Consider the following 23469-nt stretch of genomic DNA (forward strand, 5'->3'; position numbering starts at 1 on the left):
AATGTCTGCTCAGATGCAGAGAAGAGCTGGGAATGAGGAAGAGCCTCAGAGCCACCACCTCCCTGCTAGCGTGTGAGATGGTGCTGTGAAGGGAGCTTGGGGCAGAACAAAACAGGAGGCATCCAGTGCGTGACCCACACACTGCCAGCTTTCAGAGCTCATGTTTTTCTTTCAGGCATTGCAAAACCAGCAATTCCCTGGGGATTGTGCATGTCACTGGGGACCAGACACTCCCCTGCTCCTCTGTCACCTCTGGCAGAGGAGCACCACCACTCTTGGGCCAACAGTTGCCACAACCAAGGCGTGTCCCCGGGATTTGGCTCCCCGTGGATCAGAGCTGACTGAAGAGAACTTTGCCCAGTCAGCCCCCCTCCGGCCCCCGTGAGTCATGCACAGCCTGAGTCACCTGGTGACACCCCTGAGTGTCCCATACTGAAACAGGGAGGGGAGCGGGTGGCAGCACAAGGGACACCTGAAGGAGGGAGCTAGCTGTTGCTTGTGGCAAGCCAGGGAGCACTGGGGAGGTGAAGGAGTGAGGTCTTTCCTCATGCCAGGTCCTGGCCCTGCTGGCCCTGTGCTGTACCCCAAGGTTTTATGGCACCCCCTGCCCAGGCCAGTGGAGCCTGACAGCCCTGGCAAGGTCCTGCACCCCAGCAGTGGTGCTGCCATTCCCTCCTGTGACACCCTGACCTGCAGATGCCAACAAAATAAAGCAGCTGGAGCCTCCTCCACTCACTTGTTCCTTCCAGGTCTGGCCTATCCTGCCCTACCAGTTCAGGATTTCCCTAGGGCACGTGTGTGTGACTAAGTATCCGTCTGGGTTGGCTGGCTCAGGTTGCTGTGCTGTCCTCTGCTCATTTGCAAGGAAAGAGGAAACTGCTGCTTTCCCCAAAATCCTCTCCTGAGGTTTATGGAGCCCTGGGCTGCCCGTTGTGCCTCCTGCATGGCAGCACCATCCCGCCTTCCCAGACAGCTCCCAGTGCCACCAAGGCTGGTGTTTAGTTTGGCAACTAAATCAGCCCTCACCCAAAGATACCTCAATATCGAACTGCAAGATATCTCTGTGCACATGAATATTTGTCTCATTATACAGTGTTTTTTAAAAAAAAAAAAAGAAAAAAAAAAGACTGAAAGGTACTGTAAATCCATTGGGGGGGAGGAAGAGGGGGAAAGGGAAGAGAATTTCACTCTGTGTGGAGCAGCGTGCACAGTAACAATCAATTAATCACAAAAAATGTTGTCCCCTGCATCAATGGAAGTGTGTATGATATACCTCATCCCTTCTCGTTGTGCTGCCTCTGGGACCAGGTGCATTTGGAAGGCACCTTTCGGTCTGTGCCAGTCGGTGAAGGAGTTGATTTGTGCCTGGGATTCACGGAGGTGCAACACACATCTCTTGACTTGATTTCTCTTACTCAGATGGCATCAAGTTCTCCCCACGCTCACAGTGCCAGCAGTGGAGCAGTTTTGGAGGCAGTGTTACCTTGCCCTCACCCACCAGTGGCACTTCACTCCCATGGCTGGGAGTTGGAGGAGTTTTAAAAGCCAACACTGTAAAAGAAAACATACCTCTGTATCCCAGGGGTAGCCAGGCCCCAGTAAAACCCTTGTATTTGGGAAGAAATTGAGTTTCACAGAAACACCCAAGGGCCTCAGAAACCTGGAGTGAGGGACTCAGCTCTTATTTCTCCTGTTAGCCTATTCCTTCGCAGGCCTCACTGAAGCAGGGGATGGCTCTATCTCTGTTTACCACATTTTGGGCTCTTCCTGGAACACCCTCTAGCTACGTTTAAGCCATCAGTGTCACCACACTAGCTTAAAAAGACCATTCCTTGAAAGTTTGCTCTTGCTTCAAGCACATCCCACTTACCTTCAGCTTACAAGTCAATAATTTGTGTCATGGTTTCACCTACCCCCTTCCCAATCTGCTTACTGATATTATATCAGTATCCCCGAGTTTTTTCTCCCATTCTTGTGGAACTGGGTAGGTTAGAGGGGAGAGAAGTAGAGGAGGGATATGTGGGAGCCTGACATACCATGGAAAAGCTAACGGTAGAGAAAGTCTCTAAACTGGGAGATTACAGCCTCATGCCAGCAGGAGATGATTTTAACTATTATTATTATTATTTTGTTTTTATATTGTTTCTGCTTTCAAATAAAAATGTTACATGGGTTCAGAACATCAGAAAGATGTGTTTTTACAAACTGAATTAAATAAATACCTACACAACTATTTCCTACCCCTGATGTACCCAGCAAGATGCAAGCAAATGAATACAGGAGTATAGACCCAGCAGACACAAGCAAATGCTGCGATGAAAAGATCACATCCTTCCTCCTTCATTTGCTTGTTGTGGCTTGGGTTTAAATTTCTTCATTTCTTGTGCACTTGTATCATTGAATCAGCTCTCTGTATTCAGGAGAAGTAGCATGGAGAAGTCCTAACCCTCTTCTGCACCCTCAGGCAGCTGATCTCTGGTCCATAGCGACGGCTCCGAAGAAGCCAGCAACTCTTTTCTATTTGGCCCCCAAATGTAATCTCCCAGGTGGTCCACACCAAGCCATGGAGAGCTGCTGCTGTCAACCTCTCACCCCACCTGCCATTAGAGGAACTGTGTCACCGAGGAAAAACACCGATATCTTGTAGTGAGGTTGTTCAGGTTTTTATTAATTAAATATTCCACATACAAAGTACTAAATAAATATATAGCTGTGTCAGACACCAGTGTACCATACACACAGACCTGGAGAGCTCTGTGTATTTATATGTGAAATTCCATGGAAAGCTATTTGCCAGATGCAGGCTGCAGAGTGATTCAGCTCTGCAGGCTCATTGCTCATCGCCAGGGTGCAGTCCTCGCAGCACAAGCGCAGGCACACACGTGCACACACTCGTGTTTGCTCATTCCTGGGACAAAGAGTGCCCATCCTCTGTAGCCTGGCTGCTTGGGAAATGTCAGTGTTAATGCCACAGAAACACATGGGAGGAAGAGCTCAGAGGTGCATGGGATGGGATCCCACCGGGGTATTGCAGACAGCTGCAGAGAAGGGGTTTTGTCTGCAGGCACCCACAGGCTGGGGTGGCAGGGAGGGTCTGCGGGGCACAGCAGGCTCCCTGGGGGGCTCAGTGGTGCTCGTGGTCAGGAGTCAGAGCTAGGGGGAAGGCTGATGATAGAGGGCAAATCAGAAAATATGTCACGGTAAATATGTGTGGATGTTTTCATGCCTTTTATTTTTCTTCATCATGTATGGTCCCTAGCTGATGGATCTAAGAGGAAAAAAAAATGATGTTTTGTATGTTTGTTTGTTTGTTTGTTTTAAATCTCTTTCTGTATCTCTCCTCCACTGATTGCTGGAGGAGAGCCAAGCAGGGCTGGGAACAGGCACAAAAGTGATAGTGGTTAGATAAGGGCACCTTGCCAGTACCTGTGATGTGCTCGCAGGTGGGTAGGAGCCAGGACATGTAGGGCTGATGCTCTTGCTCCCTCCTGTTCTCCTGTCTGACATGGGGCCCAGGCAGCCACGTGGGCTGATCTGGGGCAGAGCAGGTCCCATGCCCAGCTGATGATCTTGCTACTCCAGCCCTGCAGCATTCCTGCTGAAAATAGGCCAGGCCAGGCTCTTCCTGGTACATTTCTCTATCTGAAGAGATGAGCTCCATCCCACAGAGAATCTGGGTGAGCAAGGACAGGATTGCTAGAGCCATGTCTGAAAGTGTTCGAGGAATGAGAGGGGGCTACAAGGGTGCCTGTGGGAGAACCGAGGGAAAAGAGGGCCCCTCTCGTTATCATCAGCATTGCCAGTGGGGGTCTGAGACTGTCTCTTCTGCAGGATCAGTGCGCTTGTCACTGTGTGGCCTATTCCCCGAGCCTTTGCTGATGGGTGCTCAGTCTCTTTGCTGCCTGCAGAGCTGTTACATGGGGCCTTTCCCACCAGTGTAGTCATGGTATGGGCTTGTCTGTGCCTTGGGCCGAGGGATGGAGAAATCATTCCGGGTGTCAATGGTCTGAAAAGGAAGTGAGAAGGTTTTCACTTTCAAAAAATGGGAAAAAAAATACGAAATAGAGTTAAAAATACAGGGGGAGGAGGAAACAGAACTGAAGGTTTCCAAAGAGTGTGACTGATGACACTGCAGAAGAAGATCCTGGCAGCACAAACCAGCTGCTGAGACATGCCTCCAGAGGACACGTGAGGACAGAAGGCAAGCTACTAGTCCTGGCCAGGCCATGGGCTGAAGGAGGACTGGTGAACACACACTGACTGCAGCATGCAGGCTGACACTCTGGGCCTGCGCTACCAACTCGTGGTGTTGGCTGGTGGGAATATATTCAGGTCATGGGACAGGAAAAGGAGCAGTCTACTGAGGAATGGGCACAGACTATTGCAGGAACTGTGCTCAAAGAGAGGACTTCTTATGTGATATCACATCAAGAATTATAGAAAACCACAACCTGAGATTTTGCCTCGGCTCCCTCTTGCCTTCCATGGTCACAGGCAAACCCTCCTCCCAGCCACAGGCACCTCTACAAGCACACATCCTGGCATCACCCATCACACTTTCCATTCCATGGGAAGCATCAACCTGCCTCTGCAGAGACTACTATGTGCCCATCTGGCTTTGACCCTTCTCCTCCCCTTCCAGTCAGTCCCTGGACTGCGGCCTACATCTGGTGAAATGGGTGAAAAGGGGTGTGAACTTACCTTCAGCTGAAAATGAGAAGAGTACGGGGAGTAGCTGGGGTCTTCCCTGTCTCCTGAGTCACAAGACAAAAAGGGGGAAAAGTTAGTGAGTTAGTGTCACTTGGTAGCTCAGAAATACCACACCAAGGGAGACTTAAGAGCCTGCAACTATGTTAACAGCTGATTTTAGTTTGACGAAACTCAATGCAACACTCATGCAGGAATGCATTAAAATCCATGGCTCAGTTTCTTGTTAAACATTTCTTTATAAAAGCAGGACCGAATGGTATTGCAAATAATAGTACATTTCTAAGGTGGCCCTGGAGTTTAGACCACCTCCTGTTGTCTCACGATTACTCTCCTCCTCTCTGCCCAAAATCCTCCAAAGGACATTCACAAAACCCCCTCTGCAGTACTCCCTGAGAGAGCACATCCTTTCTCTGCTATTCTTTGACAAACCAGGAGGTCTGACTGCAAGGGACAAACGTGATCTCAACAGCATATCACTGGGATCTGCTGACAATCATACTATTCACTCCCCTCCATAGCTTTGGAAGGTCTCAACTGATAAAACGTTTTGCTTTGTCCCAGTAGGAATGAGACTTAGACAGCAAAGTAAGACCTCCTCGCCTCCTTTTTGGATGAGGGATTTTATTTTTAAATGGATAATGGGAACAAGATCTGAAATGGAAGAAAAAATATCCTAGTATAACTTGGAGAGGTCCCAGGTGCAGAAGCATTGCTAAGAGACAAACAAAAAACTGTCCTGATTTTTTACCTGGACTTTCCAGACATAATAGAGTCATAGGGAATTACCTCTCAATCTGACACACCAGGACACTCAGTCACTCCTCCTACACATCTGTGGTTTCTGCTTTGGTCCTTACTCTTTTCCCTGGTCTGTCTGGAGATCCATTTCCATTTGCATTTCTTCATCAGTCTGAAACTTTCCTACCTCTAAATTATTCATCACCTTCAAGTCTTGTCTTGTAGCCCTCCTACATTTTTTAACTGCACATGCAGTGGTGCATGCATGCTTTGGGCTGGGGGAGAGTGCAGTCAATCAATTCATCATACCTCGCACAATTTCATCTTGGGTGTAGGCACGGTTGTCCACTCCAGTAGTCTGCTTTATCAATGTGGGCTGGCAGAAGTCATTTTCTGGAGGGTAGTCCTCCAGCTTCACAGGGGCAGTGAGGAAGCAGATTTCAGGGATGATATACATTATCAAGAAGATCCATCCATTGGACACCAGAGCAATGGCCACAACAGGATCATCCCATTCAGGTCTATTTAAACTTTGGTTGCCTTTTGTGAGCATAGTGATCCACACAACCCAAATGGCAATGGAGAACAGGACAGTGACAAAGATGTGTGCCCCGTGTCTCTTCCAGCCCTTGTATGGCCCACAGAATGTGAACATGGACATCAGGAAGGTCAAAGCCATCAGGAAGAGCACGTAGATTAGAAGCATGACAAAGTCCTTGTTGGCCTTCTCTGAAGACATATTCAGAAAATCATTTCTGTAATTTACTAGCTGGGTGACTAGGTACTCAATGTTGATCACAATTTGCACGAGGGCAAAGGAAACAATGAGTAGCAGCAACACCAGCCAGGAGAAGGACTTTTTCCCTCTCACTAGTTTGATGAGGTTGAAGGCATGGGTGAGAAGGCAGGAGAAGCAGAGTGCAAAGAGGACTCCAAATAGGAAGAAGCGAGAGGGGCGAGTATTGTTATTGCTTGTAATGATGAAGGCAAAAGTGAGACCAAAAATGCCGAGTGTTCCTAAGAGAAAGAAGAAGTAAATGGAGATCATGTGCCTCTTGTTGTTGTCTTGGACTTTACAGATGAGGAAGAAGAGGGAGCAAATGAGGAAAATGGTGACGAGGACTCCTGCTGTAGCCAGTGACTCCAGGACAATCCCCCAGGCCTTATCCATGTCACAGAGCAGGTAGTAGTCAGAATGGATGCTGCCGCAGCCTCGGGGAGGTGGCGTCGTCATCCTGGTGCCTTCTTGAACAACCCCACTGGGAAATGTTTCCTCAGAGCTCTAGAAAGAGAAAAGTCAGAGGCTATTGCATCAACCACCTGGGTGCTGCAGCACCGGGGAAGGAGAGGACAGATGTTCAACCCCACCTCACCAGGAAAGGACACCACAGTGCTAAGGATGTAGGGCTGTGGCAGCAGAGTTGTCCCCTTGTTTGGCACTGGCTCTCTATCATGGGCAAGCCAAGTCCCTTAGCAGGAGCCAATTCACCTTACAAGTCCTCTGCACTCTGCACAAGGTTGTGCAATGCTGCAGGAGTGTGGGCAGCAGGAGGAAGGTGAGGCCCTTTTGCAGGTGTTAGCCCGGTGCCCTGTGGCACTGAGACTGAGCTGCCTTGTCACTTTTGTCCCAGGTGATACAAGAGCAGGTGTTAATCATGATACAGTTTACACTCTTTTGACAAGTTCAAACAACGTCAGTACCCAGTACTAGTGAGATCCAAAGATGAGCAATACAGAACAGGAAACTCTCCTTGGTTGGTTTCCCTCTGTTACTTTCTCTGAAACACCTGTGGCTTTTGTTTATGGGTATGAGTGAAAGAAAGCTTTAACTGCCTTTTATCCTGCAGATAACTAACTTGGATGCCTCCAGCACAATCCTTCTCAGTGCAATTTAAATGGCAAATAAAGGAAAATATTGGGGTTGTTCTGCCTGAGAAGAGAAGGCTCCAGGGAGATTTTACAGCAATCTTCCACTACCTAAAAGGGGCCTATAGGAAATCTGGGGAGGGGCTCTTCTATCAGGGAGTGCAGTGATATTACAAAGGGTAATGGCTCTAAACTAAAAGAGAGTACATTTAGATTAGATATTCAGAAGTTCTTTACTACATGGGTGATGAGGCACTGGCACACGTTTCCCAGAGCTGTGGATATCCCATCCCTGGCATTGTTCAAAGCCAGACTGGATAGGGCTTTGGGCAACCCAGTATGTCAGGAGGTGTCTCTGCCCATGGCAAGGGGGGGTGGAATTAGATGGTCTTTAAGGTCCCTTCCAACGCAAACCATTTAGTGACTCTATGACTCTATGATTCTATGAAACCAACCATGAACCCCAAACTCACAGTCTTCCGTCTTCAGGATAGTGCAGCAATAAGAACTATTCCAAATATCTCATCCCTCTCCCCAGATTATTGCCTTGTGTAGCTAGAAGCCTGACATGTCGGAGCTAATATTGTCATGGCATGAGAAGTAACCAACAAGTTACTGCTCGAGGAGTCCATGAGTCAAGGGTACGCACGGTCTTCCAACACACCTAGCGTGCTCCTGCTGTCTCATCACGAAGAGTTAGTTCAGTGCTGGTTGAGTAAGCCTGGCTTAAGCCTGTCTCGCCTGGGGATCAAAGGGCTGTTTAGGTGAGCTCTGCCTGTCGCCACGGGGAATTAAGTTGCCTACTTCTTTGTGAGCCTGAAGCATGTGGAGAAACCACTGCAAGAGGACGTTGGACACTTTATTGCCCATTATGCAGGCACTGAGTGAACTTAGATCCCAGTGGCAGGTAGTGCTTTGCAGGTGCAAATTGTTCAGTTAGATCTAGTCTCTAAAATCTCTCAAAACAGGAGTTTAGACACAATAGCAGCATGAAACATGGGAAAATCTGGCCTTAATGGTGACCTACACTGGAAAGCCAAGGTCTTTCTTTTCTGATATATCAACAAAAAAAAGTTGATCTTGCAAAATTTAGTGTTTAGTTCTTGCTGTACCATTTACCTTGATTTCCCCCCTCCAAAACAACATACTGCAATTACAAGGTTAGTGTTAAGACACATTCTGGGGAGAGGAGGTTGAGTCTTCAATAAATGGCAGCTGACCTAATCAAGGGATAAATGTAGGGGGAAAACGTCACTGAATCACTCCCAGCCCCACATACACCTCAATGTTGCCTGATTAGAAATGGTGAAATATATTTCCAGCTTTTAACCTCACTCTGTTAAAGGAGATGTGCAGCTCTTCAAAAAGCTGGCTACAATAAAATGCAAAGTATGCGGGAGCTCTGAAATCTTGTGGAGAGAATGACGTTGGTGAATAATGCATGCAAAAGTTTTTGCAAATCATTATTCACAACATTATGGGGATTTACAGTAACTTCTACAAATAGCTGAGTTATCTTGACATTTGTGAAAAATGAATAATGAACCTTTTTGAAAAACTAGAGAGCAAATGCTACAATTTTATCCACATAAAGTTATTGTTGATCAGATCGGTTTGTCTATTCCCAGCTCTGGCAGGTCCAGAGCAATGCTGGCTGTTGGGGCAGGTGGAGAGCCCAGAGAGCCAACAAGACCCTGGGGCAGCACAGAGTGCACACGTAGCTGTGGGACCTCTCCGATGCTTACTGCAAGTGGTGCTTGCCACACCACCAGCTGTTTGTTCCAGGCACTTGGAACAAACAGGATGTAGAAAACATTCCCGTCTTGGAGAACTGGGCCACTTACTTTTATTTTTACTCCTTTTTCTTTTTTTTTTCCCAGGATGGATGTCATACAAGGTACGAAGAGTCTCTGCCCTGTCTCCCTCTCCCCAGAAGCTGAGCCTGCCCATTCGGCACCTATGTAAATCTCTGGGATTTCCAGGGGCTCTGCAGTCTATGCAAGGAAGCCCGTGCTGCGGTAACTTCACTACTGCTGTGTCTGCATCACAGCTCACCCCAAACCGTGGTCCTCACTGTAGTGCTGAGTCTTCTCCCTCCAGCCTGAGCCTGCTCTCTCATTGTGCATAAAATACGCCCATCCAGCCACAAATTTCAAATTACATCCCAGCAAAGTCTGTCGTAACTCCTCCAGTTCCAGCTGGCAGCCCCAGGTTAGCGTCAGGGGTGGGAGGCAGTCTCTGTTTGCCATGGCACCCCATGCACCCTCCTCTCCCATCCCTATATCCATGGTCCTGCACACCATCCCACCCCGCGCGCACAGCGTGGGTCCGCTCTGGATCCTGTAGGTCATTGCCTGGAATTACCTTTGTGTGTCCTGCCCGGAGAAGGCAGCAGAGAGGCTTCAGCTGGAAGAGGCCACCTCCCAGCACACCAGTAACACAGTCACCTCCTCTCCTGTGACCCCAGCGGAGCAGCAGCCCTGTGCTTAAGCTTCCTGAGAGCTTTAAAAGCTGGAGGGCCGTGGAGGTGTGGCTGAGCACACCTATTCCAGTTCCACTACCTCTCCGACGCTGCTATGAAAATACGGTCCCCGTGCCAGGAAATGAAGTCTGGGCTCCTGACGTCAGCGGGGCAGTCACCCCTGCGGCAGGGTGGGGATGGAGCCTGTCCCAGCCCAGGGTCTGGGCCGAATGCTGCTCAGCCAAGCGTCTGATAAGGCACTCCTCTGTCTGGCTCCTGGCACCTGTAGGGGAGGGTCGTGGCTATGAACTGAAGCGTGTCCCCTATCTGCTCCAAGCCAGATAACTGCTTGTGAGGTGGACATGGAGGAAGTCTCGGGATGCAAATGGCCCCATAGCACCTGGAGGAAGAGCAGCTGCAAGCCTGGCTCCAGAGACAGTTTCCCTGGGCTCTTGCTGGGATCTGCATCCATGAGTGGGGACATGTCCTGCTGTCTTTCCTCTTATCGCTTCCATGGGTGCCAGAGAGAGCCGTGTGCTGCTTCCCAAGGGCAGCTTGCCTTTCCCGGGGCCTCGCTCTGCCCAGCCCTGCTCTCTGGCAGCGCAGGCACTGAGTCATGTTGCCCAAAGTGCTGGCCCAAATGGTGAAGGCAATGACGAATTCCCCCTTGCCCCACATTGTGCCTCTGGCCTGACACGCCTATCAGCACAAATCCATTCAAAGCTGGGGGGGGGGTATCTTCAATGGGTTCGTGACTTCATCTATTGCTTCAAAAGTTACTCACTGGGAGTATTTTATTATTATGATTAAAGAAATGACATTTGGGCCCATCCACACCAAGCCCCTAAGTCTGGAAATCCCTCCCACCCCATGAAGGACGTGATCCTTCCCAGCACTGTAAGAGTGGCTGCAAATGCCTGTGCTGAGGTCTGGCTACCAGTGGCTACCTCACCTCTTAGTCTGGAGCCCCTGGTTTATTTAATTTGGATGTTGCATATAGAGATAGTCACAAAACATGTACAAATGTGTTTTTCTGAGTCTTCTTTTTGCATGCTCCCTAGAAGTAGATGGGGGACTACAAGGACACCTGGCTCCTAGAGCGAAGGGCAACCCTCGGAGCAGCCGCTGTGGGGTGGGCTGCTCCTCGTGGCCTTCCTGCTTTCATTTCACTGGAAAAAGCTGGGGCTTCTCAGGAAAGAGCATAGCAGGTTTCTCTATATAAAATTAATCTTAACTTGAAAGTAGGTCCCAGGCTCAGTGGGCCAGCCAAGAAGGAGGCAGTTGTGAAAAATGAGAGGAAGAAAGAAGGGGGTGATGGAAAAGGGTTTAGCTCTGGCTCAGTGGGACCCAGCTGGTCTAGGAAGAAATCCCTAGAAGCTTTCAAAGGTCACCGGTCACTCGCCAGCCCATTTGCATCTTGTCAGAGCACATTATGGATTGTCAGCTTCTTTGCTACATTTACACAGACACACAAAACCCCATGGAAGTCAGCAAGTCAAATTATATCAGGTTTGTGGGGAAAAAAATGAAGAAAAGATAAGAAGATTAACACTGACATTTTCCAGGATGCCTGAGAAATCCTTGTGAGTCAGTCATCAAACACACTCTGTACTTTTAAGATACTAACTAATACATAGAGCTGGATTTTTATAAAATATCCCAAGTGACCAAGGAGTTCAAGGGCTGCTGAACTGTGGTAGAGTGAAAAGTGGTGGCCCACGGCCCTCATGCTGTGCTGAGGAGGGTGGAGAAGTGTCACCGGTCTATATGAGAGCTTGTAAATGGCATGATGCTCACACTGGAAAGGTGAGGTGACTGTCACCTCACTTTAGGGATGGGATGCAACTTGCAGATAGAGGCACCTAAATTTAGATGTTTATGGGTTATTACTTAATTGTGAGCTGGGTGTCTCAGAACTCATATGAGATGCCACAGGGTATATATATCCAGTGGCTGCTCCAGGAGCACATGTGTTTCCCATACCTCCTGTATCAGATCTGGCAGCTCTGTGCAGATGTTTTAGATATCCTAAGGCATCTCAAATCACCTTCGTAAGAGCAAATTTTTCCACTGAGTACTGACGTTCCACCAACTATTTCAGAGCTGAGATGTCTGGCTTATAGGAAGGCACCTGGGCATTCACCATATGGGCTTCATTCTGATGCATCAACACCAAATACATGTATGTCAAAGTACTGTAGAGTAACTGAGTCACCAGCATGGGGCTGGCATATGGGACAAAAGAGCTTTGGGAAGCTACACTTCTGGAGCAGCTGCTGACACTGGATAACCCAGGGGATCTCAGATGGCAGTAGCATGTAGTCAACTGAATTGAGTCCCAGGTGTCTACAGAGTAGACATCTTCATGTCAGCCAGTTGTCCAGATTGCCACTGCAGCTGGTGAAGAAAAAGAAACATTTCCAGTGGAGTTTCAGTTGATCTGCTCTGGATGAACCAAATCACACCTAAGAAGTACTCTTTTCCCTTCATCAGAGAGAAAGTGAGATAAGATGTAAGGCAATTAATTCAGATACAGATCTTTATATTTGCCAGCTGAGTTGCATACCAAGCCTCCAAAATCATTGCAACACAAGACAGTAGCAAAAAAATGGTGATGTTGGCAGGTCCCTTGGATTGGGAGGCTGTTGGTAGCAAACTAGCTTGCTTTGGCCATAGCACGGCCCTGGAAAGCTAAGCTGGCTGCTGGTGAATAGGAGGGAGCAGCAGCTGGGTTATCGCTCTGTGTTGGCTCTACTCTTTTCCCCTTCTCTGGTCCTGAGGTGCCAATGCTTGGTGCTGCCCACAGTGCCCTGGAGTCCAGGGCCAACCCTGCTCCACCAGCTTCAGCATGGAGCCATCTATCAAGGGTGAAGCACTGTAGCCCGTCTCATCAAAGACAGGTCTGGAGGAGAGAGTGTGCCAAGGACGTTCGGGGAGTGAGTTCGTAACTTCTATAAAAAGAGGTAATAAAGCAATTAGACACATGGGGAGAAACAGTGCTTAGTGCTCTGTAATGAATGTCTAAACAATGTGTATTTTTGGTCAGTGATATTCGCTGAATTGTGAATATGTTTGTGTCATTCCTTCTGCTTAGTTACCTGTGCAGTATGTTGACAACACAAGAGCAGACTTTCTCCTTGAAAACTCCCCCTGCCAGCACTTATCTCCTTCATACTGAGCTAACATTGCAGCAGCCTCCACCCTGTCCTGCCCCTTTCATTTCCTGCGGTCTTGAATCAGATCAGATACAAACATTACAACACCCTTGGAAATAGTCATGGGGCAGGGGACTAGCCCAGAGGTGACAGACCTCCAGCACAGGCAGCCAGCTTGGAGCACTCTGCCATAGTCAGGGATGAAGACGAGGGCAGGGGCTATCATTTCTGGGTGCCACCACCCTGTAACACTGGACTTTGTGTTGGGGGTCCCATCCCTGAAGCCCCTCTGCTTTGGCTCAGAAAGCACGTGTCCAAGGATTACCAAAAACGCTACCTGAGTCAAGTGCTTTTCGTTTGGAAATGAAATACATGACACCAAGAAGTGAATGTTTTCTAAAAAAAAAAAATAAAAAAAAAAAATGCAGCCATCAGCTCTTCCAAACTGCATGTGTCCTGCTTACCATTTTCAGTTTCACTAACAAAATAAACATTTCCAGTATGTAACAGTGGTGTGTTACTTTGCCAGGAAGTGCTGGTTGACACTTCCTTCATTAAATTAATAGGTTTTGGTCAACCTCTCTGTATTCCTGGCTCCTAAATGCCCAGATTCCTAGTACAGAGGGTTCATTTTCTGGGAGGGGGGAGATTGGGACAGGAAAGCAAGGAGATTTGTTAAAATATTCAGACCACTGCTACTGAGTATGTATTACAAACAGAGACTTTCAATTCTGTGAATGATCTGCCAGAACATCCCTAATTGGTGAGAAGACCTTACTTCTGGAAATGTGATAGAAATAGACTGTCTACTCCTCCACCAGGAACAAAATGTTCTGTTGTGCTGCAAATGAGATTGCTTCCTTATACAATCCCAGGTACCTGGAAACCCAGGGGTTGGCTCCTGAAGCACCCACCTAAACTGTCCTGACTTTATGCCTTAGACTTGCTCCTAGGCCAACGCACATTATTCTTCATACACTATAAGTGCAGAATCCTGAGCAAGAACAGGAAGAAAGAAGAGGAAAACAACTATGAGCATCTGTGGCTGGGATCACTTTGGCTAGGAAGAGCGTTCTCATGAAACGGGACTGTTGCCCTTGAAGGCTGTGAGAAAATTCAATGAAAAATAGATTTAGCAATTCCTTTTGGACCTCCAAGTATATGCTGATAAGTGTTTCACTGATCACAACCAAGTCATTCCTTCAGATGTAGTTTTCTGGAGATATCCTGTACCCACCACCTGGGGAGCTAATAGGGTTCCAGTCCTTTTTGGCATTAACATCATCCACTTCTGTGCTGATGCTGTGTGTCCCTAAAGCAGAAAGTTGCACTGGTGGGTCGTGTATGTAGACACATACTTGGGGAGGAGTGTGCAACTTTCAGGAAACAGGGGATCTGAAAACATACCAACCAGTGGGGATTTGATCTGACACCCCTGGAAAGCAAGACATGCCAAATTTGAATCAGAAGAACCTACATTTCTAGGAGAGAGAAGAGGATGATCCCAAGGCTGGGCAAATGATTTAGGAGGGAGGGGATGTCTGGCTGCATCTTTAACTGGTGAAGCCTGGCAAAGAAACTATCTGCAACTGCACCAGAAGAAGTTGGCTTTTGCTTTCCCTTGTGCCAGTCCTTCTCATCTGGGTACCCTGCCTGGCCTCTAACAGGATTCCCTTTGATATTCCTTGCCCACTGGAGTTTGGCTAGTTTTCATTTTTCACTCCTTGCTGGGGGTTGAGGTGGCTGGCTGAGATGCTCACTGGCAGATGCTCAGACCATCTCTTTGGACAGGTGGCTGTTGGCAATAGATTTTCCAAGACATACTTTCTGCCCTGGAGCGTGATGCTGATCTCATCTGATAGCTGTGGCTCAGATAAGAGGCTCTGCAGAGGGCTGTTTTTGCACAAGAAACATTCCTGAGACCTCCAACCTCCGAGTATCACCAGTGACATTAAGTTTACTAAGAGCCATAGCAATACTCATTTCATGCATGCCTGCTGCATCTAGTGGTTAAACAGCATTGAAATCTATGACATAATGATACACATTCAAATAGCTGCACTTAGGGAAAATGAGGAGGAAACAGTGCCCTATTGTATCTGTTTAACCAAGGCAGAAATTTAAGTGGGTGTGCCTAAACTGCCTGAGAGCATTCCAGCCCCAGCCTCTTGCTTCTGTAAGATGATGCCTCTCACTGCAGTTTCTAGCCAATCTGGGTGGGCATTTACCCGCACACGAACACACATTCTTGCTCGCAGGCACGCACACGTAGCAGCCTGGCCGCACCCAGTCCCACGCCACCTGCATCTCCCCTGCCTCTGCTATTGCAATAGGTATTAAAACTAGACAAAAATGTAGGATTTGCAAGGTGCGTTGGTGAAGGCAGGAGCCAGAGAGTATAAGAGAGAGAGGACAAGTGCAAGCCACTAGCACCACTGAAAAGATTTTCCCCTAAAAACTCATTGCAGGTTGTTCTGCCCATGCTCCATTGTGACAGGACCTCTTCCCTTGCTTTCCAAAGTTGGATATGAAAAATCTACACTCTTTAAATGCTATTTGGTTCAGTGTCTGCACTTTATAAGATGGAGCACTTAAAGGCCACAGATTTGAATCCTAGCCAGGGAGATTAAGTACTTGAGAACTGAAGCTGAGGCCGTAATGTAATCCATTTCATTATTTTCCCTTTAATTCTATCGTAATAAAGAGTGGAGATCTCAAGGGGAGAGCTGACTGGAAAGTGCAGTCTATATATAAAATTTCCACTCTTACTGTATTAATCTTTCCAACAAATGCGAAAGAAAAATAACTCAGCATATGCAGCCTTACACATGGAGTCACACACATAGAGAATGAACACACACACTCTTCCTCACTCCTTTAACCAAAAAACCATCCTTCCATTGAAAGTTCAAAAATGGAAATTTCCACTGGTGATTCAGAACAGCTGGCAGGACTTTTAAGCCTCCTCTTTTACTGCTGGGATTGATTTCTCTGATTCACCCCAGGCTTTCATTTAAGATAAGATTGTAGGGCTGCCAACATTTGAGCCAGGTGCCTTCCTCTTCTCTTGCTCGGTGGTCACAAAAGACATTGCAAACTTACTGCGTGTACGAAGATTGAAATAACATGCAATGCTGGGTTAGGAAAGAGCATTACGCTGTTAAACATCAACTAGAAACTTGTGCTTTCCAGGAACATCCAGTCTGGATGCTGTGCCCGGGACTGGGTGGAGGCGAAGGAAAAGAGAAAAGGGGTGTCTGAACTAGACAGAACACAAAGTTGATTGCCAAATTTCTGGCATTACTTACGTTTCCTCCAACCTTCTTGACAGCCCAGGAGCTCCTCTAAGCTAGGTGGAAGAATGTCAATGTGCTGCCATTTTTAGTAGTCAAACTGAGAGAACTTGGCAGGAAGAAGTCAGGTTTGCAAAGCTTCTGGCTTGTGGTACGGAGAGAAAGAGAGCATGTGCCAGTGGATTTTGGTCCAAATTGGACCAATAACCTCAGCTAAGGAGCACCTTTTAAGCTAAAAATTGGCCCTGCTCCATTCCTCTCCCCTCACTCACTCTCACCCTTCCTCTAGGTGGGATGGGCCAACAAACTGTCCCTAGAGAGCTCCTGGGCTCTCCAGACCCAGCAGCCCTGGGATGCTTTGCTTGGTAAACAAAGTTACACACAGTCCCAGTAACAGCCATGCCCCAGGGAAGTGTTTAATGAAGGTTTAGTTGCCAATTAACCTCCTTAAAAATGCAAACACAGCTTCAGCTAATGATATCAGCAATCCAGCAATGCATCAGAGAGATGATACTGCCCTTGGCGTGTGCATGCTTTCCCATGGCAAATGGAAGCTGCAATCTCCCCACAGCAGGTTCTGCTCCTTTTCCACAGTTGTTGCATTGGCTGATCATCTCTTCCTTGTTCATTATTAACAAACTGCTACAACAGACATTTATTTGCAGTAATATTTGCAGTAATGGAAAAAAAAATGACTGGTGTAGGAGCAGCTCTGCTGAAAAGGCTGTGAAGTGCTTTTCCAGGAATCCCTGGCCACATGTAAGACCTCACCCCAGGGTAAAACCTAGCCACTGTTGGGCATCAGACAGTGCCACCACATTTTAGGGAGCAAGTAATAACCCACCTCTAGGACCTGCAGGGAGGTTCACATAATCACACAGAAAAATTATTGCCTTTGTGATTACATTCTTAGAAGGCTAAGGGAATTGCTACACATTTTGGCTCTGACCTTCTGTTTGGCACATGACACATCATATCGCATGTGGGATAAGCTAAGATATATTCCTGAAAAAAGTCTATGCTGTAATGGAATGAAGGAATTCCACTTATGCTATGGATCTGAGCAAAATTATTGCTGATCCCCAAGTTACAGAGCCAGTATGTATGTAGGGGAAGAAGTTACCATGAGATTTAACATTACACGGGATTAGAGTCTGGATGTTATTCTGGATTTGGTCAACAGATGTCTTCATCAACAGCCCTATGACTTCTCATGCTAGGCTTTCATAGCCCAAATAGCTTTTCCAGCTCTAAGGAACCAGCCTCAACACAATCAGCCAGCTTACAGTTAGGTTTCCTTGAACCAGAACTGAACTCACACAGTGAATCTGAAGTTGTGGTGAACTCGAACAGCACTAAACCAGCTTCAGCTCTTACCTGACACCCCAACTATGAACTCAATCCAACCTATAATGATTCACCTGTCTGACCAGCACTGTGTTTTTACCAGAGGTAAAGGCAAAGGAAAGCGACAATCTGTGTGTGATCCTGCCAAACAAAACACACATTCTGGATTTATTAAATGACAGTCTGGCTTCTTTAACAAACACAGCATCTGTTGCCATCCTGTTTCTAATTAAAAAATGTTTGCTGTTACATAACAGTTAATCCCCAATCTCCAAAGTGGTTAATCTAGATGTACACATAGTTAAAACCTTTGCCAGCCAATTGAAATCTGGTTTTCCTAACCACTGATGTATTATTGTGAACCAGAGAAACAGGGCTGTTGAGTGTTACTGGTTAGGACGTATCCTGATCTTCCACAACAGCAGAAAAATTTGATAGGTTTGCCCTCTATCTAACCATCATTTTCTTTACTCACCAATCAGATTTAAGACTAATCCAAGTTGCTGAATACAAATTAACCACCACTTCCTAACAAGCAGTCCTACATTATCAAGCAATGAGAGACTGGTCCTGCAGGCCCAGCAGGGTCTCCACTGCCTTGTTTAATTTATCTCATTGCTTTGCATCTTCTCGAGCACCTATGAACACAGACCCCAGCCTGTCCCTGACTGGATAAGATAGTCCTGCAGTTGTGCAGTGGAGGGACCTCCACCTGCACAGGGCTGCAGTAGTTTCCTCTAGCAAGAGGCTTCAAAGCACAAATGTCTCCTAAAATGCCATCAATACAGGGAGAGCCACACAGGAATTGCTGAGGCAGCTGACATCTCCCCCTGCCCTGGAAAACACAAGGCAGGCAGAGCTGGAGGCAAAAGGGCCAGGCAGGCACCTGCCCACTGCCAAGAAGAATAGCCCACAGGACCATACCATGGTGAGATGTGAGCAGCAAAGCAGAGAACCATCTCTTGGGCAGCTTAGGGACCTGCTTGCAGGCTGATCAGATGGGCAAGGCGAGCAGGGAAGAGTGCAGGAGCTACTTTAGAAAGGGGTATGCATGCGTGAGACTGTCTTGGTGAAAGCAGGAAGTCAGACATCTAAGAATGGGTAAGGAGGAGATGAGAGGTCCCAAAAATGCACCGAATAATGGAAGCTTAATAAGGCACCATGTTCTGGGGCATGCTGAGCATGAGGAAACCCTGCTCAGGGGGCATAGCAGCAGGGTTCAGCAGGCCTGAGCCATCTGAATTTGGGTGCTGGTTAATTACACGAAAGGAGGCCTCGGCTGACACTTCAGAAATAATCAGTCTATGCAAAGAGGCCTGAAGGCAGGAAGAGAGGCAGCATCCAGGGACTCAGGGGCAGAGGGGCTCCCCTACCCTAGGCCATGCAGAGAGATTCCTCCACGCTGGCAGAAGTGTCTCCCAGCTCTGCTTCCCTGCAGCTGGCACTGCCCCAGGATTGCAGTCACCAAATGCTTCCAAAGGTCAGTAGAGTCCCTGGTTCAGCTTTATCTGATCAGATGATGGGAGAGGACTAAGCAGTGATGCAATCCGGCATACAATGCAGAAAATCAGAGCTTGCCTATTTCTGCTTGTCTGGGCAGAGATTTTGCTGAGGTGCCAAGCAGGCAGGATAACCTGCTCAGAGGGGGCAGTCCTATCTTCCACTTCAGGGCCCAGCCCGTTGCCCATTTCAATCACAGAGAACACTTCCAAGCTGAAGGTGGGCCTGGGGCCGTGCACAATTTCACAGGATGTTTCTTTCAATCCAAGATTAATTTTAAGGCTCAACATGGCTTCTGGTGCAGTTACCTTGCTTCAGCAAAGCAGGCAGAAGATGACACATTTGTCCTGTCATGGTGAAGGTCAGTGAGACAAGCGTCCAGATCCTGGGAGACAGATCGCTTCAAGGCAGGGTCACCTAGCCATGGTTGGCTTCAGATCTCTGCTTGTCAAAGGTTGTTTAAAACCCCTTTTGGGGCTTTAAAGCCCTAAAGGGCTTTAAAGAACACCCCCCCCCCCCCCAAACCAAGAACCTTCTATGCTGTATGTATAAAACAGAATTACAGAATATCCTGAATTGAAAGGGACCCCCAAGCATCATCGAGTCCAACTCCTGGCTCCACACAGGACCAACCAAAAATCAGACCATGTGTCTGAGAGCATTGTCCAAACGCTTCTTGAACTGTCAGGCTCGGTGCCATGATCGCTGCCCTGGGGAGCCTGTCCCAGTGCCTGACCACTCTCTGGGTGCAGACCCTTTCCCTAACCCCCAGCCTGACCCTCCCCGTCCCAGCTCCATGCTATTCCCTCAAGTCCTGTCACTGTCCCCAGAGAGCAGAGCTCAGCGCCTGCCCCTCTGCTCCCCTCGTGAGGGAGCTGCAGGCCGCCATGAGGCCTCCCCTCAGCCTGCTCTCTTGGGGCTGAACAACCAAGGGGCCTCAGCTGCTTCTCATATGTCTTGCCCTCTAGGCCCTTCACCATCTTCATAGCCCTTGTTTGGACACACTCTAGTGGTTTTATGGCCTTCTTATGCTGTGGTGTGCAAAATTGTACTCAAGTTGAGGCTGCACCAGTGCAGTGCAGAGCGGCACAATCCTTTCCCTTGATCAACCAGCAGTGCGGTGCCTCACAAAGGTTCCCTAACAAACCTGACTGAAAATAGGAAGCTTGACTGGAGCAAGACCACCAAGCAGGCAGAAGGGAAGCTCCCTCTACATTTGATCTTAGTGTCAATAGGCTATCAAATTACTTCTGACATTTCTTCCACAGATCATTTATAAACAGTTTCTGTACTATCCATTTTGGACAGAAGAGCCAATACTCTGCATTTTTAAAACTTGCATTTTCACCTAAACTTTTCTTGAAAATTGGAAAAGTGACTCCAAGATTCCTGGTCAATACTAAAGTAATCCTCGTGAAAGGGTGTGAAGAGCCTTAGACAAAGATACATATAGATGACAAGTCTATCTAGTGGAAAATTGCCCAAAGATCTGCAGAATCTCTAAGAGGCTTTTTGAGACCTGGAACTGCAGGAAAAGAAAACTGATTCTGTCTAGGCTCTGTCAAAGGGGTCTGTTAGGGTATCTGCTTTATATTGTTGATTGTGTTTGGGATTGACTAGTCCTTAACAACCATATAGAGCCTCTAGCATGCACCAAGATAAAAGGTTTAACACACCTGCATGTATGCACATGAACAGAAGGAACAGGAAATCAGTCACTAGTAGCAAATTTATCATTCCTTACTTTTTGTTACATTAAGTAAAACCGAACAACTCTCTACACTTTCTCTGCAAGGCTTGCTCCATGGATATTGCACTCGCCTTCCATTGCTACTCCACAGAAGTTATTTTTATGACACCAACTTTTATTATGCAAAAGACCTTTTTCTATGTTAAAGCCAACAGATTTCATTCGTAAGCCCTGGTTCATGGGATGAATCAGAAGAACAAGGAAAACACACAAGAATAATTTCCTTCTGGAAAGCCAACATAACTGAAGCAATTCAAAGTTATCATGCAACCCTCCCTCTACCTCACATGGAAGACTTGCAGAGCAACTTTTGATATTTGCTTTTCTTTACACAGAGACGTGTTTGTATTTTATATATTTTAAGAAAAATATATAAAAAGGAAGAAGTGTTGGACAGAAGAAATAGATTCTGTGAGAGGCATGTCAACTTTTTCTGCCTTTGCTAGGATTTGAATGGAAGACAAAGCATTTCCCCCCTTTCACACAGAAAGCCCACATTGCATCTTCCGTCCTCAGGAACCTTCACAGAAATACCAAACCAAATGCATAATGAAAGGCAGACACTTCTGACGAAGTCCTACCCCCTAGAGTTTATTATAGAAAGGCAATGAAGCTGTATGTACATCTCTGCAATTATGATGATCCTCCAGCAGAGAAGGCAAAGATCAAATCTTTGTCATGCCCTCTCTTCCTTGTGGGCACATCAAATTATCCTGCATCAGCCTCTAATCAGCACAGCTTCATGTTTACAAACACTTCTGCCAAAACTACTGAACAAGCTCCAAGGGCACCCACCCCGCCCCAAGGATCAACAGTGTAAACAGCTGAAAACTGCACACTGCTGCCATCCCCTATTGCACAACTAGGCATGACCTTGGCACAGTCCAACATATACCCTCCCATGAAACATGATGTGCACTTGCCTATCATTGGCAGGAAGGCACAAACCCATGTCCAAGGGGGCTTTGGGAGCAGAAAGTGCTATTGTCATTAGTGTGTCTCCACATCTGGAGGACTCTCAGGAAGAGGTACAGCTCTGGAGGCATTGCTGTATCCATCCCATGGCCACACAGCGAGGCTATTCTCATTTCCCAGGTGCCAGAGAAAAAACATCCTCTACTCTTCCTGTCAAATAGTTATTCAGAAGGAGCTTTCATAGCTTGACCAGGAGAAAGAAAAAATAATCAAATTTTAAGGACTAAGAAAGTTTCCTTTAACTTTTTTTTTCCCTCCTCAAAACTCAGGGGTTAACCCAAAGCTTGGGCTTCTATGTCAAACTCATATTCTGATTCTCTGAGTTTACACAGTGAGGTTTTTTTCCCCCGGATCAACTGGTAAGTACTTAGGCAAGAGCCTGTAAGAATTCAGAATGACTATGCAACTACTTCTAGCACCAAAACTGTATTTTTACAGCATTTGTTTGTGCTGCAACATTTACTAGAAATAATTGCTCACTTGAGTGTTCACAGAAAGTCCTTGCATGCCATCGCAGGCAAACCACAACTTCGTATTTATAAGATCAAAATGCTTGGTACATGCCTGTGTCTTTCACAGGTCACGTAATCAATTCCATTCCTTTTTAAGTACTTCTAAAAACTTTTTAAGTATGTTGGATGTTTTCCTTCTTCAGTGCTTGGCTAACCTGTGAATGTTTACTAATTTCAGACCTGCTTCATAACTAAGTTGCTCCAGATTCCCAATCACTTTTTTTTTACTCAGTTCCCACGTAACCTGAGGCTCTTCATAGCACAAATGGTGTTACAAGAATGTCACCACTGTCACCTCTGGTCTTGGTGGTTGACTGAAAGGAAGGCTGTCTGGTCTTCGGACCACACTGTGTTCCACACACAACCTTCAAACTGAGCTGATATATCCATATATCCACCCTCAGTCCTATGACTACTTTAAGCAAACTTGGGCCGCCACCACAGAGTATAAATCCCTGGGATTTTCCACACTGGTTCCCAGCTGTGCTTTCTTGCCTATGTCTGGTCGTGCAACCCCTGTGCAGAGGGCACTGCCCTGCGGAACTGATACAACCAAATCCATTTCAGACAGGTCAGATAACACAGCTCTGGATCATGGTAGGGTTGCAGGGAACCATGCTACCTCTCTGCAGCTATCCTCATAATGTTTATGTGGCGTAACAATAAAACAGAAACCCAATTTTTGGTTTCCTAGTACTAGGCCTGAACACAACCCTGCTTTCTACCCTAACATCAGTGTTTTACTCCTTCCCTCCGAAAGATTGTCCTGCCTCTGCTAGCTCTGTAATATTAAAATGAAAAGACATTATATTCCCATTCTTTACCACTTGAGGTAAACATCTGTGCAGCATTAGAAATCAAAATTGTAATAAATATTTTCAAGCTTTATAAGTATATAAACCACCATCCTCTCATTATTTCACCTTCAGGGAGTGCAGAAAACAGCTTTTGAGAACAGCTTTTGTTGAAATTTCATTTGAGTTTCAACTACAAAAATTGGCAGGTTGTGCTAGCCTGATCCTGCTTGATTTCACTAAGGTTAATCCTCCACCTCAGCTCCCTGGTGAGTAGGGACTTGAGAGGCTTCTGTAGAAGTATGCTTCAGAATTGCCCCTCAAGGGTCCTCCTAACTGAACAAACACGCCCGCACCAGTTAGTACAC

At 47.0% G+C, this 23469-nt stretch overlaps 1 protein-coding gene across 1 annotated transcript; it reads right to left on the reverse strand.

Moving 5' to 3' along the window:
- Positions 1–3770: 3770 nt before the first annotated feature.
- Positions 3771–9875, reverse strand: LOC101799094 (retinoic acid-induced protein 3). Its single transcript, XM_038172927.2, has 4 exons — positions 9679–9875; positions 5758–6730; positions 4702–4754; positions 3771–4006 (listed from the first exon to the last, which is right to left on the reverse strand). Exons 2-4 carry the CDS (start codon positions 6680–6682, stop codon positions 3914–3916), a joined length of 1071 nt encoding a protein of 356 aa, XP_038028855.1. The 5' UTR covers positions 6683–6730; positions 9679–9875; the 3' UTR covers positions 3771–3913.
- Positions 9876–23469: the final 13594 nt, after the last annotated feature.

The sequence above is a fragment of the Anas platyrhynchos genome, chromosome 1, assembly GCF_047663525.1.
Source record: "Anas platyrhynchos isolate ZD024472 breed Pekin duck chromosome 1, IASCAAS_PekinDuck_T2T, whole genome shotgun sequence".
Lineage (NCBI taxonomy): Eukaryota > Metazoa > Chordata > Aves > Anseriformes > Anatidae > Anas > Anas platyrhynchos.